This window comes from Syngnathus floridae, chromosome 5, assembly GCF_059516105.1.
Source record: "Syngnathus floridae isolate MCC-2025c chromosome 5, RoL_Sflo_1.0, whole genome shotgun sequence".
NCBI classification, from domain to species: domain Eukaryota; kingdom Metazoa; phylum Chordata; class Actinopteri; order Syngnathiformes; family Syngnathidae; genus Syngnathus; species Syngnathus floridae.
Window position 1 is genome coordinate 9,661,195 of NC_142417.1, and position 18,469 is coordinate 9,679,663.

Genomic DNA, 18,469 nt, shown 5'->3' on the forward strand with positions numbered 1-18,469 from the left:
ATCCAGAAAATCCATATCTAATTCATTTTAATCATAGGTATGTGCCATTACAAATACTATTTTAATAGTAATAACATTTCACAAAGTAATAAAAAAGATAGCTATTCCAGATGCATGCAACAGACCCGAATAAGAACAAACCGTCGAGAAAACGGGTGGATTGAATATGTCAGACAGTTTGTATGGAAAAGCATGCGTTAAAAAGGCCTCAAGAATCCATTCAAAGCAAAGAACAAGACAAAAATAATTATGGCTTAAAGCAACCCTAAAGCAACTTCCATCATTTTCTTCCCATTTAGCCTGAGACATAAAAGGCCCCTGGGTTTCCCAAATAAAATATCTAGAACAGCCTCCAAAATAACTTGACAATGTTCTCCTGAGAGTCTATGATGGGAGATTTATTGGTGATTTATGTGTTCTGTGCATATCCCTCAGAAAAGACCCCAGGAAACCCCAGCATATGTTTCCATTCAGATGAAAAAAAAGTACGCAAATGATAAGGTGATAAAGTACAAGATTTCTAACAATGTAATATTCATGCCCCCGCTCGAATTTTGAGTGAAAGTTTCTCTCATTTGGCGAATGAACGTCTTTTGAATATGAGACAAGAAATTGATGTGGTGTTCAGCAAATCATTCATACCCTTCCTTTCTTAATAGCCCTAAAGCTAATGTTCTAAATGTGAACTTAATAAGACTATAAATCCAATGTTCCTGACAAAATTGATAAAATAGGAAAATTCCAGCTCTGCATTAATAAGGAACTGTAGCGCTCCACCAGTTGATGATGTCAAATTGGCCTGGCAATCAAGTGGGTACTTGTAGACCGCCTTCCGCCTCGATAATTACGTGTAGTTCCCTTCCCCTGATCCGAACTGGTCTAAGGTCTAGTTTACTTTCTGTCACCAAATTGTCAGGTACACCAGTGGTGTGTAAAAAAACGTCTTTGGTCCACAAGAGTCCCTAGCATGGGGCAGCAGCAGGTCTGCCAAATTCCCACATACGGGAAACGACACTTGCCTCAGCACGAAAATCAAAATTAATAAATTGTAGAGCCAATCACTCGTGTAAATAGTTTTCGTAGTTTTCAAGGACAACAAGACAAGAGCCTTTATTGGAGCTCCCGGAGTGATCTAGCAGTGCCTTCCTCCTGCTTCCGGTCTTGACCAACTTCCAGTCTTTAATGGGCTGTTTCCTGTCTTCTGAGATCTCCAAACACTCACAGAAGGAATTTGTAAACATCTAATGTACAGAAACAAGGGTGTGCTCTGAAAAATCCCAACCAAATGTTCAATGTAAAAAATTGTGAATTTAATGTGACTTTGAACCCCTGAGGACGTTGAAGATCCAAAGATACAATAAAAAAGAATCGACGCAATTAATAAACATTACGTTAACTCCCCCAAGTTTTATTGCTATCAGGGGATGATGGAATGAACGCGAGGCACTACCATGGGATCTTTGGCAAAGAAGAGATGAATTATACAGGGGATTGAAAAACAAGCTTGTAAAATCCAGATGGCTGACACAGATCAGGCGATATTATACTGATCTGCTGTTTCACCACAGATGATAAATGTCTGGAGGTTTTTTTGAATGGCAGATGATTACAATAGATCGTCTTTCAGGTTTCCATGAAAAGAGAACATTCCCAGGGCTGTCAATGCTTCTGCAGTTACTCGCATCAAAGCCGTTCACACCACTGTATTCCTTTTAAGGTTTCAACCACCCAAGACATTTTCCATTATTTGACAACACAAGGAGCTATGAGGACATTTGACTCCCGAGGTAGCACTGTCATGCAATGCCTTCAAAGTTAAAAGCCCACAAGTGACCAATGTGTCTCAGTAAGATGGTGAAGGTCTATGGTAAAATAACGGAACCCGGACAACCTCCTATTATCTACTGCTGTGACTAATTGGTGGATCCTCTGAATGGTATTGATCTTTTGCTGATGTCAATGATATCTGCAGGTACATGTTGCTTCTCAGCTATGTGCCCACACAGAAGATGTCAAACCATAAATGAAAACAGTTATTTGTTAAATCCGTTGTGGGGAAACACAAAGAACCATCCAAAGTGCTAAGAACCAAAGAAGGAGATGCTGAGTGACAATAGCAGCTTCGCACTCCCTCAAGATGAATATCTCAAGACTCATGGAAGGCATTTGCCCGAATGTTCTTCTCCAGTTCACCGGATTGATAGCCATCTCTGGGTTTTCCTTTACAGCTAAGAGACAAAAGGACTGCAATGAATTTCCTTTTTTTTCTGCACTCAGGATGTTTTTTGGTCTCCTAAGTACAGAAGATAATATTTGAGATTTTAGAGAATGAGAGAACTGTTCAATGATCACAGATTATATTCAACACTGTACAGACTACCCAACAGTATACATCCATCCATCACTCTATTAGTCTTGTCTATAATCTCTAAGATTCGTGGAGACTCAAGATTGCCGATAATAGAAGAAATATGTTTTAATGAATTGTATGACATTCCATGTGCCTAGCGCTAGCTAGGAATTGGATGTCAGTGTTTCCCCGCCTGCCCAGCTAACATCGCACTGACCAATTTGGCCCTTCCCGCAGGTGGTGATCCCCTGGGAAGGGGGACCCAAGTTGTCCCCATGGGTGCAGGTCTGGCTGCCAGGTTCTTGCCAACGAGCCCCACCTTCCAGGCCTGGCTCCAGAAGGGGGCCCTGGTGACGGGCAAGGAAAAAACATCTATTAAACGTACTTATCGTAAGAGGTATTTTGAGTTGTGGTTTGTCTGGTTCCTCACCTAGGATCTGTTTGCCATGGATGACCCGGCCAAGTGCATAACGCCTCAGACAGCTTAGCTTCTAGGATCACTGGGACACGTAAATCCCTCCACTACGAAAGTTTGATGAGTTTCCCCCACAGTGTAGATAAAGTAAGACGTTCCATAATCCAAGAGGGACTCGGAGTCAAACCACTGCTCCTCCTTGTTGAGAAGAGCCACACGAGGTTGATTGGCTAGCTTATTAGGATGCCCCCCAGACACTTCCCTGGTGAGGCGTTCTGGGTATGTCCCACTAGAAGGAGGCCCGGAGACCAACCCAGAACATGCTGGAAAGACTATGTATCCCGGATATCCTGGGAATGCCTCGGGAACTGAGCAGGACAAAGTGGCTAGGGAGAGGGAAGTTTGAGTTTCTTGAGTAAACTGCTGCCCCCACGACTTGACCCCGGATAAGCGGAAGAGAATGAATGAATGAAATGTGTTGTTTCTGAATGAACAGATACCATGCAAATGGAAGGAATGCTTGTAATGGAAGGAATATCAGGTATCCATCCACACAGATGGGTGTCGCATGTTTGTTCAACGTAAACACTTTGAGCCTCGAGTCATCTGTGCTCAGCTCAACAAAGGAAATGTGTTTTCAGTTTTGTCTGGTCCCTCCGCCTCCGGAGATCTAAGACAGTCTTGTATTCATTTCAGAGCCGTAGCAGCGTGCAGCATACCCTTCACGGTTGTGACGATTCCAGCAAAATACTACAGTAAGCGTTTCTTGTCATATTCTTCTGCTGGTGCTGCTTTCACTACCTCCTACACTTGAGCATAGCTTGCTGTATTTGTCTTCAATCAACCCAGATTTAGAAAAGTAAGTCTGGCTTAAAGAATTCCCCGGGTCCAGTTGTTTTCATAAGAATATTTCCAAAAAGTCTGAGCTGATGTTTCAGACAGTGTAGTCACTTGAAAGTGGCTCTGGATTGTCGTCATGATCAGAGAAACTCTGTGTGTGGGGATATTATGTAAATTTCCTACATTGTTATGCAACACGTTATTTTTACAAATAGGCATATAAGAAATTTTCTTGCTTGATTTCACCCTTAATGTCTGGGCAGGCAGTCTAGGCCAGATACAAACATGTGCTATATGTACACAATAAATAAAAATACTAATATTTTTAATTACAAATCAATTTTGTCATGATATTTTATTGTGTACACATGTCCAGAGCAGGACTTAATGCTATTTCTTTGGTACCGAAGGGCAACTATTTCGCTCTTCTGAAATAGCACTCAAATTGCCAATAAACATATGTTATTAATAATTCACGTTATTAATATACTGTTGCTTTGGGTGAAATCCTCATACAGTCAAACAACTTTTCGCGCTAACGGCCTATTCCGTGCTTATAAAGACTGCCTCTGGTGGTCTGGAGGGACAATATAGAACTATCACTTCTTGTATAGCTTTCAGTACATCCGCAGATAGTGTTAATAGAAGTGAACCACACAACACATTTTTATTTATGTGTTCATGGAAAACCCCAGAGAGCTTAACTCACTCCAGTTTCATTTACCATCCAAGAGTGTGAACAGAGGCTGGCCATGGAAAATCCTGTCACACTGTTGACACTGTCATGTGACAGATACACTTAATAGGTTAACAAAAGTAGAGTGGCTACCGCGTTTAACACACAACATTAGCAACTTTGTAAACAGACCATCACCGAGTTGTGCATTTCATGCGATTCACTTCAGTTGTGATAAGATAAAAAGGAAGGAAGACAGAAAAAATAATCCTCTTAAAAATACAATTGGAATAGTTTAATATTTAGACAATGCCAAGACTCTTATCATCTTTCTTTTATATATTTACGCTACTTTCAAGTAAAGATGCGAGTAAAATTGCAGCTTAGGACATTTATTATAATATATATAAAGGTTATACTTGTATGTACTTAACAACGTCCACTTCATTCAAGATGAGGAGAAATCAAGAAATACAGTGCATGTAAAACCACTGCTTAGGTGTTGTTACTGTAAACACTATGTATCTTCATGATTGAGTGAAGCCACTAATGCATGTTTGGTTTCTGCACACTGGACAACGCTCACACCCTTCAACTCCTCCCCTCGGCCGATACAATCATAGACAGCTGAGAGGGAGAGAGCGAGGGAGGGAGCGAAAGAGAGCAGATGAAAAAGGTGGGCTCTCAGTCTGATGCACTCATGCACTTCTTGCCACAGTGCCGCTGTTCTCCGTCATGATCAAACTGTAGCAGTTGTGGATTGTGCTGCTGTCTGTGATGGCTGTTCTGATGTTGTAGTGTACAAGACTGACTTTTTTTGGACTATTACTAACTCAGTGAACTTGTTTCGGCATTGAGGGAAATGTATTTTTTGCTGAGAACATGTTGACTCCATTGAGAGGTCCTCGTTTGTGGAAGCATGGGAAATCCGGGCTGAAGTTTGAATGCGGCCAAACAATCCTCCAGAGGCGAGAAATGTAAGAACATCTGCTTTTTGCAAGCAGTTATCATATTTATGACTTAAGAAAAATCTTGCTGTGCAAAACATGTAGTGACTGAACTGGTGAAGAATGGATGGCAACCTGAGTGCATCAGCTGCTTTGAGGAACCACACAACCCCCTACCACCCGGCCGCGGGATCCTGGATCCTCGTCGTACTGGTCGCTGTCATCATTATCATTGTCGTAGGAAACCTGCTGGTCATCATCGCGATAGCTTCTACTTCCCAGCTCCAGACAACAACGAACATCTTCATCATGTCACTGGCGTGTGCTGACCTCATCATGGGGGTTCTGGTGGTGCCTCTGGGGGCCACCGTTGTGCTGACGGGCAATTGGCAGCTTGACGAAACTTTTTGTGATTTCTGGACTTCGGTGGACGTCTTATGTGTGACAGCGAGCATAGAAACTCTCTGCGTGATAGCCGTGGACCGTTACATAGCGATTACCAGGCCGCTCCGACACCAGGTTTTACTGAGTAAGTGGCGCGCCAGGGTAATCGTTTGTTTGGTTTGGCTCGTTTCCGCCTTAATCTCTTTCGTACCAATTATGAAAGGCTACTGGCGTGCAGACGATGAATATGAAGCCAGAATGTGCTACGATGACCCCGCCTGCTGTGACTTTGTCACCAACTGGGCTTATGCCATCGTATCTTCCACAATGTCTTTTTACATTCCACTCTTTATAATGATCTTTGTGTACGCAAAGGTCTTTCTAATAGCAAGACGGCAGGTGCAGCTCATTGATAAAAGCCGAATGCGTTTCAAGCACGAGTGTCCGACAATGCACATGCAAGTCGATTCTGATATGAACAATCCAACCCTCCAGACGCTATGCATAAGCCAAGCTACGGGCAACACCGCTATGGCGCGGAAGGGCGTTAAGCGAAGACCATCCCGGTTGTCGCTTGTCAAAGAACACAAGGCCCTAAAAACTTTGGGTATCATCATGGGGACGTTTACGGTGTGCTGGCTGCCGTTTTTTGTTGCCAACATCATCAACGCTTTTGATCGAAGCGTTCCGTCGGAGAGGATCTTCAGACTTTTGAACTGGCTTGGTTATGTCAACTCTGGCCTCAATCCCATCATCTACTGCCGCAGCCCGGAGTTCCGCGCTGCCTTCAAGCACCTCCTGAGCTGTCCGTGGCTGTCCACCCTCTGGCTCAATACATTCTACAAAGAAGTGCAGACTCGCTGCTCCTGCTTTCAATGGCGAGCTGAGTCAGGTCTGGTGGGTTCTTTCCAAAAAACTCCAACTGGTAGCTTGGCCAGTGCTCGAGGGAACAAGAGCGAAGAGGCTTCCCCAGTTCCTCTCCAGTCCAATGGCAGCTCACAGTTCAGTGACTTATCACAACCGGAGGTCAGATTGTAAGTGTTTTTCTAATCTTCACTTCCCTTCAAACAGTTTTTATGAGTCTTAACAACACTCAATGGTATGTTTTTCTGACTGTAGCTGTTTTGTTGCATATTGCCTGTTTCTACATGCAAACATTCTCCTACCACATGAACGTTATAGGGACAGACGTCTGATGTCCTCATCTAACTCTTGATCTCCTCAACAAAGTGCAGCATTAGTGGGCTGTCATGTGACAGTTCATCAATAATCTACCAAAGCCAAGGCTAAACAAAAATAAACAAATCACATTACTTACCGCATTTTGTTGCAGATAATATATCCTGTAACAGGTTAAAAAGCATTCATTCATCTGCTAAACTTTATAACGCAACAAAAAGAGAAAAAATAAATCTGATATATTAATAGATTTATTGTTAATAATGAATTTTATTTTTAGTTATTCTATTTGCAAACTCAAGGACAAACCATTAGATTAATAAAGCATTTATCCATCCATCAATTATCTGAACCGCTTTATCCTCATGAGGGTCGCTGGTGTGCTGGAGCCTAACCCATGATCAATAAATAAAAAAATAAGCAGAAGCCATTGATTAGAAAATGGGATAATTACAGTCTGAGTTGGGATTTGGAAATATTCCATTTTAAAAAATAGATCAAACTTGACTCACTGCATTGCATATTATGAAGGCTGATTTCCATATTAGGCTTTCTTCAGTGCGATCAGCAAAACAGTACGGAAATACAAATCATAGAAAACATTTGATGTTTCAGGATTACAAAATTCAACTAGAACTTAAAACTTGAATTTCAAAATTATCAGTTATTTTGCAACGTGAGTAATTCATGTCCTGAATTGATTGGAAATGGTCATACTGCTCATGCAGCATTTTGTGGTCAGTATTTTGATATATGAATTCAGAGAGTGGATTTCGTATCCCAGTATGGCTGACACATTGAGATTTGTGGTGCATATCAGCAAATATTAGCGTGGACCTCTGCCAGTCGTGAGGGCCTCCGAGGACCATACCCAACACCCGACACATCAGATAAATCTTTATCATATATGCACAGAACACTCTGTCCAATTAGCTGCACAGGGTGTTTATCACACAGTTTATTCAGAATTTGGAACTGCGTAACATTTGGCTAATGTGTAAGAGCAGTCACTAACAGACTACAGGACAGTTTTTAATCAACAAAAGTGCCGGGAACTTGCCAATAGAATCAAAATTAAACTTAAGAAATATCTTTGAATTGACCAAATATTTTATGAACTTTAATACATGATCATGGTGACAATGATTATATGATGCCGTTTACCATTTATAAGAAGAGTATGAAAGAGTTATATTAAATAATTGAACATATTAGAAATCCGTAATAATCTGCCATGAGCTATTAGAGTCTAACCCTCAAACACGCATCTATATGCTGCTTTTGCCTCTGTGAGTTCTAAATGTTCTAACTGCTGAATTATATAGCTTACAATATTTATATAGTAACAACGCTTTCCTTTAGTGGGTATCATACACATTGTTCAAAATCCTGGTGATTTCAGAGCCGAGGTGAAAATGAATTGTTCCAGACCATGTAATTTACAGGTGCTTATCACGGATTAGTTCAGATATTTGGAATGTGTTAGCCAGAACGTAGAGATATTCAGTCATTCCTCCTTTATATGGTAACACGTGTTCGGTTGCCCCACCCGTGTTTGCTTATGTAACTCAGTTTTATGGAAATACAATACTTGATTTCTAAATATTTACTCTGTTCTTTTATGCCACTGTATGTATCATAAATACTGGTGGTATTTTACAGGCAAGACCAATATTGCTATGAAACAAGAGACATAGGGGCATATAAAAAAAAAAACGTCATTTGAAGGGCGCTTTCTGGATGAGTTCAACTCAGATACGTGTTTCTTAAAGTCGTACGGCTCTGCTGTGTGTCTGCGATAGAAACCGAGAGCAAACTATTCACAGCTGTGACTTGACAAGTCAATATAAAGCCTGATCCCTTGAGGGCTAAAGGGCTACATTTCACATAAAGGTGACTTAGGCGACTTTGTTTTCAGAAAAATGCTCGCTTTCATATGACGGCAGCCCTTATCAACATTGCCAATGGCCCACACAGTCTGTCACGTATACACCATCCTGATGACAACTTCAGGGATTGTATCTGTTTTTCATGATCATTAGTTACTCCAAGTTAAAACAGAGGATAAGGCTTATCCAATACATTCTTAAATATAACAATTAGAATACTGTCAGCAATGAAGTAATTAAACAAAAAATCTAAATATTCCCAAAAGCATATATACATATATAATATACAAAAATTCATAGATTTTTTGGAGTTATAGGGAATTGATTAAACGAGTGTGTTTTAGCTGCAGACTAAGATCAAAATGCTCCAGTATTTATATCCAAGCGCTATGAAAACAGAACACTTAAGAGCTACGCCATCACACTGTAAATGGTTATTTAAAATCCATTGTTATGAAATCTAAAGAAAAAATTATAGAAACTCATAAAAAATAAATGCTGTTGGTACGGTGGCACCACACATACCCCAAAAACGAGTTGTAAAAGGACTTGAAACTCAAGTTATTTTTATTTTGTATTTTTCCTATCAGTATGAAAGAGTGCGAATTTTCCTGTACAGACATGTACGGTGGGCGTGATAGCATCAATGTCGTGTTGGGGAAAACTGATGAATTTCCATGAGAGAAAATTGCAAGGGAAATGGCAGTATACTGAGACCAACTGTGTGTTTTTTTTACCCAAGAAAGACAACATATTTTGACTGGTAAAATAATTGTGATAATTATGTATTTGATTGCAACTGACATTCCATACAAGGCACGACCAACTCAACAACACAAGGCACATTCCATACAAGGTACGACTAACTCAAGACAAAAAGCTGCACAACCTCATTCAACTGAGGTCAATTTTAAGCGACCGCCCCCAAATGAAACAAAACGAAACCAAACACAACACAACACAGAGTACTCTACAGTTTGACATACCTTTCTTCCTATCAGTAACAGTAGGAATGTCACAAACCGCACAGGTTGAGAACAAGTATATATGTCATGCATTGCAAAACCAAAAAAGATTCACATCTTTTTTTTGTTTTTGTTTGATTTTGGTTGATTGGTCACCTACCACTTGGCAGAGTTTGTGGAGCAAAAACCAAAACCAAACATAAATAAACGGCACACAGTGAATCCCTACCAATTTGCAGTTAGCTATTCTGAAATGCAACGATTATTTCTTTTATTATTATTTTTTCTGTGAAAACCATCTTTAAGTATTTGCTGAAAAGTAACATATTAAGATATTTAAGTGATTTTTCTGTAACCATATAAGTGTCAATGAGAAAGTAATAATGTGGTGTAATTTGTAGTAAATATTGATGAAGAGCCAGACCTCAACTAAGGTACAAAACTCTGAGCTAAGTTTGGTCTGGGTTGTTAGCAGACGTTACAGAGAGTATTTGTCAATTATGTACGTTTTCGCCTCGCTGAATGGATATTAGAAAGCAAACAAACAATGGAGGTCTCATTATTGGTTAACATTTTTTTATTTTATGGGTTGTGAAGGCTGTATACATGTCCACTGTTGCGCAATATTTCAGAAATCAAATATTCTATGAGCCAATTCATTTATAAAGAAATGTAAGATGAGTTGCAATAAAAAAATCCGAGATGGTTAGCTTTATGCTACCACGCAATGCCATAGATGGGCAAAGGAAAACAGCACCAACTTAACAATAATTGTAAAACTTGAAAGAACGTATCTAAACACACGTAGCAGCAGGACATGCAGCCAGAGCAAACTAAATAACAATACTGAGAGGAATATATTCCTTTTATTCTTCATTCTTCTGAGTGGGAATCCACTCAGTTTTCAGCAAAAATCACTGCAACACTAAACCCTCAAGATTGGATTCTTAGTCTCCTGTGGCGCAAGGTCCTCAGCAATACCCCAGACAAATCCAAGGGAACCTCAATCAAGTGTTTGTGGGCTGAAGGATCAGAAATAGCAAGCAAATCAAACTACTGTGACATTGTTTTCAGGCAGTGTGGTCATCATCTGCTTGTTTGTGTGTGTGTGTGTGTTTGCCACAGCTTCACATTGCAAGAAAAAGAAGGATGAAGACTGTCATGCGCCATACTACTGAAGCCATCACTGTGATTCCCAGAAGCCAATGAGGAGCCTCCAGTGAACAGTGAGGTCCAGCACTAAGATGGCGGGACAAGCTCAAGAGAAAATGTTGATTTGCAACAGCTATTCACATGCAGCGACATCAACGTGAAACTTAACACTGAATGGATTTGAAGATGAACTTCCAAGCAATAATTTACATACAAACTGATAGGCTCCTGCTTGTGGTTGTAATTTATATTAAAAAAAAAAAAAATGCACAATATGACATAATAATTTATCTATTTATCTTTAAAAATATGCTTCCTAGGATTCCTTGTCTAGGAATATTAATGTCACAAATACTAAAAGACTGTCCTGTGAAATCAATTTGGGTATCTGCTTTCATCGTGAGACTGTGAACTTATTAGTTAGTTATCGGATCTAAATCTTATGAATAAACAAATTTAAAAGAAATATACTAATCTAAATCATCCTTTTTGAATTTGCTGCCCACAAAAGCCAGGACACCGAGTTAATTACTATCAGGAGTTTTCCATCAATTTGCAGTAACAGATGACAAGCTGCACATAAAATGTCGCCAATTCCATTTACGGCTATTAACAAACTGTTTTTGGAAAACCACTTTAAGGACAATTTTTGATGGATGTGTCAAGCAAGATGCATAACAACATGCAGCATGTTATGCACTGTATTGGCCAATCCAGTGTACGCGGTAATATTATAATCATGCCATGAAAGAACCCCACAAATGACATACATGGCAGATTCATTTTGTCCTGCCACAGTTTAATCATTAAAAAAAATCCCAGGCTAGAATACCCACCTTTTTTTTTTTTTTTGTGCCTTTTAGAGCAACGTCTCACAAAGCTAGTAGTCTACACCGCCGGTCTGCTTGCTCGCCAGGTTCATTGAGTGATCTGATAAGATACAGCAAAAATTCATCCACCTCATCAATTACTTTTGTCCCCTGACTCCTTTGTGTGCGTTATGTGTGAGATAGCGCCATAGTTGTATTGCACTGAGAAATAAAAATAGAAATGCAAAGTATTTGTTGCATGTGTACTCCCTGCTGACCCACCACATCTCCCACAGGCCATCTCCTGTCTGTCATGAGAAAGAAACAAATCCCAAGATAACATAACCGAAAAGACACAGGAAGTCTTCCATTTTGATTCAAAGTGTCCATTTCTGGTAATTTCTGTGGATTCTTCAAAATGTTACGCACTGGCACTTCTTTTAATATACTCTTCTCATGTACTGTAGTCATACAAGGTAAGTAAAATCTTGCTTGCGGTACACTACTGAAAACAAATCAGTTTTTGCATGTCTTGTAATTTGTATCGTGTGTGTGTGCGTGTGTGTGTGTGTGTGTGTGTGTGTGTGTGTGTGTGTGTGTGTGTGTGTGTATGTGTGTAAGTAATCAAGCTATATTGTGCACTAGGTGGCAGTAAAAGTAAGCATTCCATCTCCATCTCTACTGGAAAGCAAGGTTGCGCAAAAAAATCATTTCATTTCATAGATGGGTAACGAGAAAATAATACAGAAAGTAGAATGTGGGTAGAAAATATTTGCAAGCGCTTATCATACCAATAAAATAAGACATTCGTACTTATAAGTATTATGAATGTATATATGTATGGAACTATATAGCTTGACTGTGTCTTCGTTGTCTTCCTTATACAGGACTTTGCTGATATCTTAGGCTTTGTTTTTCACAGTAGTTATTATATATATATATAACAATACTGATCCCAGTTCCATTTCGTTTTGGTGTGCAATTTATTGTTGGTAGTCTTTTGCTTTTATTTTGCAGTTATTGCTTTGCTTATTCTAATTTTACTAGCAAGTAATTTGATCATGCACAACTTTAGGAAGGACTCACTACATTTCCACATAGACCGACCAGCCATATCATGATTGCCTCATATCATGATACCCAAAGAGCCATAATCAATATTCTGCTTGTACAAAGATTTTGATTTATGCTTTCACTACGATATTCATTCAGCAACATGCTTATTACTTAATTGTAATTAGGTTGTGCAGTGGTGATCACCTGCACGGCCTCTACATGAGGAGTTCCATAATATTTTGTGAAAGGCTTTCATTAAGATTAGGGTTAGGGTTAGGGTTAGTGTTTTTCTGTGTTTTTCCCTCCAGATGGCAACATTTTTTGCACGATCATATGTTAACTTGAGTTTTAAAATATGTGACCTGCTTTTGGTATGCCAACATTTTGGTTACAAATGAAAAATTAATGTGTGCCACAGCTTTTCCCTTTCTAGAGCATTTTGGGGAGGTCGGCCAAAATTAAATTGAGTGCCGTTGGGAGAATTGAGCAAGCAACAATTAGGAACAAATCAATTTCTGCAGAAGTATTGGGCCATAGAGGCCAACTTCAATTCTGTACGTAGGAATATGACACTAAACAGCACTGCCATCATCTGGACAATCCATGCACATCAATCTGCAAGTATTTGTGAACAAGTGTTGAAGCCTGAGTCGTCACTCTGCATGGCTAATCAAGTACTTTTCTTCAGTTTTTTTCTTTTCTTTTCTTTTTCTATCCTACTTCAGAGCAGCAGGTTAAATAATGTCTACGTGAAATAATCTGTCCGTGTTCTCCAGTGGTTGTCTGAACGAAGGCGCAATCACTCAAAAGCTGCAAAATGGACAATGGCACAGCTTCCGTCCATGCAGCAGGTCAGTGATTGGGCCTTTTTTTTTTTTTTTTTTTTGGAAAGGCTTTATGTTGAATCCATTGTTGTGCTGCTTGCTTCAGCTGTTAAATCAGTCAATCAGGTCTGCTGCCTCTCCGTTCAGCAAATTTTCTTGCAATTGCCTCGAAACCCATTCATATTTTACATAACATATAAAATATCATGAGACCGTTATTTTAGAGAACTCTCCCCATTTGTTGGTAACTTTAGCATAACAGCTAAATGCTGCTTCACCATGTTTGCGTTGAACTCTTGTAGTTATAGAAATAAATCTATTTTTTATTTTTTTATTATTGGTATAGTAACTTTGTGAATGCTCCATATATAGTATCTGTGTGTGAGGTGTTTGGGAAAGCGAGGATTTTTTGAGAGCGTGAGAGGGTTTTTTTGGGCATGTGAGACTTATCTTTGGTCAAAACGTCATATATCACTATTAAAACTTGTTTTCACTAGCTGCTAAGGTGAGATTTAACAACTGTATTTTTTGAAAACTTCAATATATAGTCTAGTGATTTTCAAATTGCTCAAAATAATCTCATCTCCGAAAGGGGGCACTGCAAAAATTGTTTGAGGACCGCTGATATATTAAATTAAAATAACATATAATTTTGTTGGCTAGGAAGAGCAGGTGTTGATCTTCAAAAGAAGGCCCAGCAGAGGCTGTACTTCCTGAGACAGCTCAAGAAGTTCAACCTGCCGCGGGAGCTGCTGAAGACCTTCTACACTGCCATCATCCAGTCTGTCCTCTGCACCTCCATCACTGTCTGGTTTGGATCAGCCTCCAAACAAGACAAGCACAGACTGCAACGGACAATAAGGACTGCAGAAAAGATAATTGGAATCAACCTCCCATCTATCCAAGACTTGTACCTGTCCAGGACCAGGAAACGTGCAAGTAACATCTCAACAGACCCTCCGCACCCAGGTTGCAGCCTGTTTGAACTACTCCCCTCCGGACGCCGTTATAGAGCTCTGTACACTAAAACCAGCAGACACAGAGACAGCTTCTTCCCCCAGGCTGTTGCTCTGATGAACTCACACCACTCTTAGAGTCTCAGAGTCATTACTGTGCAATAACATCCTGCTTTCCACACCTTTTTTGTCTACACTGTTTGTACTATGTGTCCTCTCTGCATCCATTGCAGCCTGGTCTCCTAGAAGAGGGACCCTCCCATCTGTGGTCTTTTCTCAAGGTTTCTCATTTCCCCTAGCTGGAGTTTTGAGTTTTTCCTTGCCCTCTTGGAAGTTTAAGATCAGGGGATGTTTGAGAATATCTTTCGTTCTTCACATGTCCTGAGTGTTGTTGTTAGTCACCTAAATGTTGAACAGAGGCTGTGATTTACCGAAGTCAAATTCCTTGTTTGGCACGCTCAAACATGGCGAATAAAAAACTCTTGAATCTTGAATCAATTGCAGTAAATGCATATAGCACAGCCCCTCCCACCCATATACAATGCTTTTATCCACTAACTTCAATATTCTTTCAATTCGAAGCTTCCACCATGTTTTCCGTTATTTGTGATAGAGCGGTTGCAAATGGACATTTAATGGAAGCAGTAGGTCATTTCTTTTCATTTCTGTGACCTTTGGGTATCACCGAGCACAATCAGCATCCACAGTCATTCAAAACTGGAGCCATTAGACGCTGGGGTCTGTAACGTTTTGGACCATAAACAATGCTGTACATTGTGTAGTTGATCCTTGCTCATATTACAGTCTGTCTGTTCAGATACACTAAGCTGTTTTTTCTTTGTTTGTGATGAAAAAGACAAACCAGACAAACAAGGTGCGCTTCCCATTCAAAAAGACAAGGAATCACTCCATGACCGTGAAGTGGGAATATGAATTTAAAAAGTCCTTTTGCGTCAATACTTATAATAAAATAAAGGAGTTGGTCAGTAGTCTACTTTTACCAGATCTGTGCCGACGTGACTCCAAGCAGTTGCATGTCAGCAGGACAGCAACCCGACTTAACTTCAAATGAAAATGACCATGACAGAGACACGATGCCAACACGCTTCCCGCTGTGAGGATAATATCAGGATTCCCCAGACCAGACTGGATCGATTGTCAACGAGCCCTCTAACGTCAGCAAAGCCCGGGCTGCTTTTGGAGTGAAACATTTTGTCCACAAGGCTCACAAAACCTTCGGACATCACTTCCCGTCTCATCCTTATCAGACAACCCTCAGTTGCTTGTGCAAACGTGTTTGACTAAAATGAATGATTACTCCTCAAACAGGAGAGCCACGTCCAACATTCATTCAAGCAGCAGGGTGACCATCTGGGCAGGTGTACGAAATGTGACCTTAACATTAGCTGTTTGTATGACAAGCACTCACTTCATTCTGTTTCACTGTTTCTTGCTTCTTTGTGCTGTTCTTTGTGCCATTGGAAGTTTCTCTTCCAATGCCACAAATAATCTAGATGATGCTATATTGTGTATTTGGAAAAAAAATCGTTTGTGTATCCATTAGAAAGCTTGCCAGGAAAAAATAACGTTCTAGCTGTTGATCAGGTGCAGCCGAGTCAGGTGACAGCATTACGTACATTCTTCATGTCAAATGTTGGACATAATCGTTCAAGCAAAACCCAAACGAGACAATTTGGCATTAATTTGCCACACTCATGAGGGTGTTTCCTTGGCAACATGGGTCAAAGGGTTCTCAAACCAAGGAAATAATTTAAAGGAACTGTCAGTACAGCAATTGCAAAATCACTGGAAATATTCGAAATATTCATTCATAATAAATGAACCAAATGAACTACACTGCACTTTTTGTAGAATAAAATGCAACTCAAAGTGATTTAGCTAGTTCAAATCAATCCATTTCCTGACATTAGTACACATTTATACACCCAGTTTCAAAACAACAGTGCTTGCCGCTGAATATGAAATCTCTTTTTTATTGCTATGACAACAGGTGCTGCGCTGTCTAGGCCATCACCCAAACTCTGGTCAAGCAAGGTGATATTATTTCACTTCACATCATGTTAAAAATATAATAAAAACAGCTTACATTCACAGTTTATATGAATTTTTACGTTCACAAATTAACTAGATACCAACATTACTTCAACAGCTAAACTAATAACACATCGTGCTAACTCAATTAGCAAGTGCAAGAGCATAAATCTGAAGGTTTTAAAAACATCAGCATCGTTTCTAAATAAAAGCGTCACAGAATTATGGATTAATAACATAAATTTGAATACAAGCCTTCCAACAGTGTCTGACAGTGATTGCATTGCTTTTTTCTTTTTCACTGATGTGGACAAGGACATTTTGTAATTCATTCTCCATATTCAAAGGAAAATGATGTGCCTCATATTGCACTTTTTTATTTCTTTCTGTTTCTTTCTTCATGCAGGAATTTGTCAAGACAAAAAATACACAATGTTATTTTAGGATCTCTTAATAAAACGTGAGATGGCTTTCCATATTATGCTGTTTTTGTTTTGTGTTTTATAATTTTGAACATAATTTGTCTGAACTGAACTGAATACAATGGGAACATGTATATATCAAAAATGAATTTTCACACATTTTCAACATAAAAAGCATCATTTCAAGTATTAAAGTATCAAAAAAATATCATTTTTCCTCATTACATGATAGATTTGCTCTTTAAGCCCAATCCTAACTGCTGTAATAACATAAACATGACGTCATATAAGAAGATCACTATTCGGACATAAACGAAAAGCGGTAAATGCAATTTCAAGAGGACAGAGTATGCCTGGGCTCAGTGAACACGAGGTTGCATCGATCACTCTGAAGCGTGCGAGAGGCGCGCGCGCTCGCGCGCATGCACGCTGCACGCTCGATCTCCATCCGCACCACCGCCGATCCTCTGCCTCTTATAAACGGGGACCTTAATGCTCCGTGCACGGCCACCAACACAAGGTAGGAACGGGCTTGATAACGATTTGGGCATTAAGTGTCGACGCGTTGAGTATGTTTTCTATAAAAATCGTAGAAACTATCTATCCTACAAAAAGGTTTTTAGTAAGTAATGCAATAAAGTGCAAATAAGTATAGTGATAATAATAATAATAATATAATGTGGTTGTCAATTAATTTAAATAACAAGATAATATCAGTTAGACATAAAACTATATCAGATTTATTATGTATATTCAATGTTATTATTATGCAGAAGCTCTTTAATCAAAATTATATTTTAAATAATGAAATAGATCTGTAATTATTGTTACCTGTGAGCTTTTACTGTTTTATTGGTGGGGGGGACACTTCCTTGAATGGAAAAATTATTTCTTGAGGTTGAATACTATTCAAATTGAACATACTGTATGTACATTATCATTTCTTTACAAATTACTTTTGAAATTAATCATACTGTACATTATCATTTGTTTACAAAATGGAAATATCAAGAGATCACCGAAATTGAGCAGTAAATGACTTCATTTTGCTGGATGGTCGCTTCTAAGAACAGGTGGCAGATTTACTGTAAATTCAGCTTGTGAATAATGGGTGTGTGATGGAGCAATGTAAAGTGCATTTAATTTCAAATTCCTTGCATAAAAGGAACATTTTAGTAATTTTCGTCAGGATTAAGAGGACATTTCAGTATTATGCCAACATTCAACTTTGTAAATTGTTTGTGTATTCTATTTTTTCCCCCATTTAGTCCACCTTGAATACATCTCATGTCATGTGTTTGAAGTTTGTCTAGTGGCCTTCCCATGTAGAGCTTTCATGAACGTTTGTCGCTATGCTCTGGCAATCAGTCCAGGGTGTAACCTGCCTCTCGCCCAACGTCCACTGGAATAGGCCCACTTGCAAACCTGAGCAGGATGACCAATGAGCGTATAACGATTCGTATTAACATCGACTCGATTTGTATTATGATTTGTGGTTGCCGATTCAATTTTAGGATGATAGTGGCTCTTATATGCTCCGGGTCTTTTTCTAT

At 39.4% G+C, this 18,469-nt stretch overlaps 1 protein-coding gene across 2 annotated transcripts; it reads left to right on the forward strand.

Annotated features, from left to right (window-relative positions):
- Window positions 1-4,903: 4,903 nt before the first annotated feature.
- adrb3a (adrenoceptor beta 3a) lies at window positions 4,904-11,857 on the forward strand. 2 transcript variants are annotated; one of them, XM_088376761.1, is made up of 3 exons: window positions 4,907-5,258; window positions 5,334-6,646; window positions 10,771-11,857. In XM_088376761.1, exons 2-3 carry the CDS (start codon window positions 5,352-5,354, stop codon window positions 10,796-10,798), a joined length of 1,323 nt encoding a protein of 440 aa, XP_088232887.1. In that variant the 5' UTR covers window positions 4,907-5,258; window positions 5,334-5,351; the 3' UTR covers window positions 10,799-11,857. The 2 variants fall into 2 exon arrangements, with proteins under 2 accessions (XP_088232888.1, XP_088232887.1); XM_088376762.1 differs by having other exon boundaries at window positions 4,904-6,646.
- The last annotated feature ends 6,612 nt before the right edge of the window (window positions 11,858-18,469 follow it).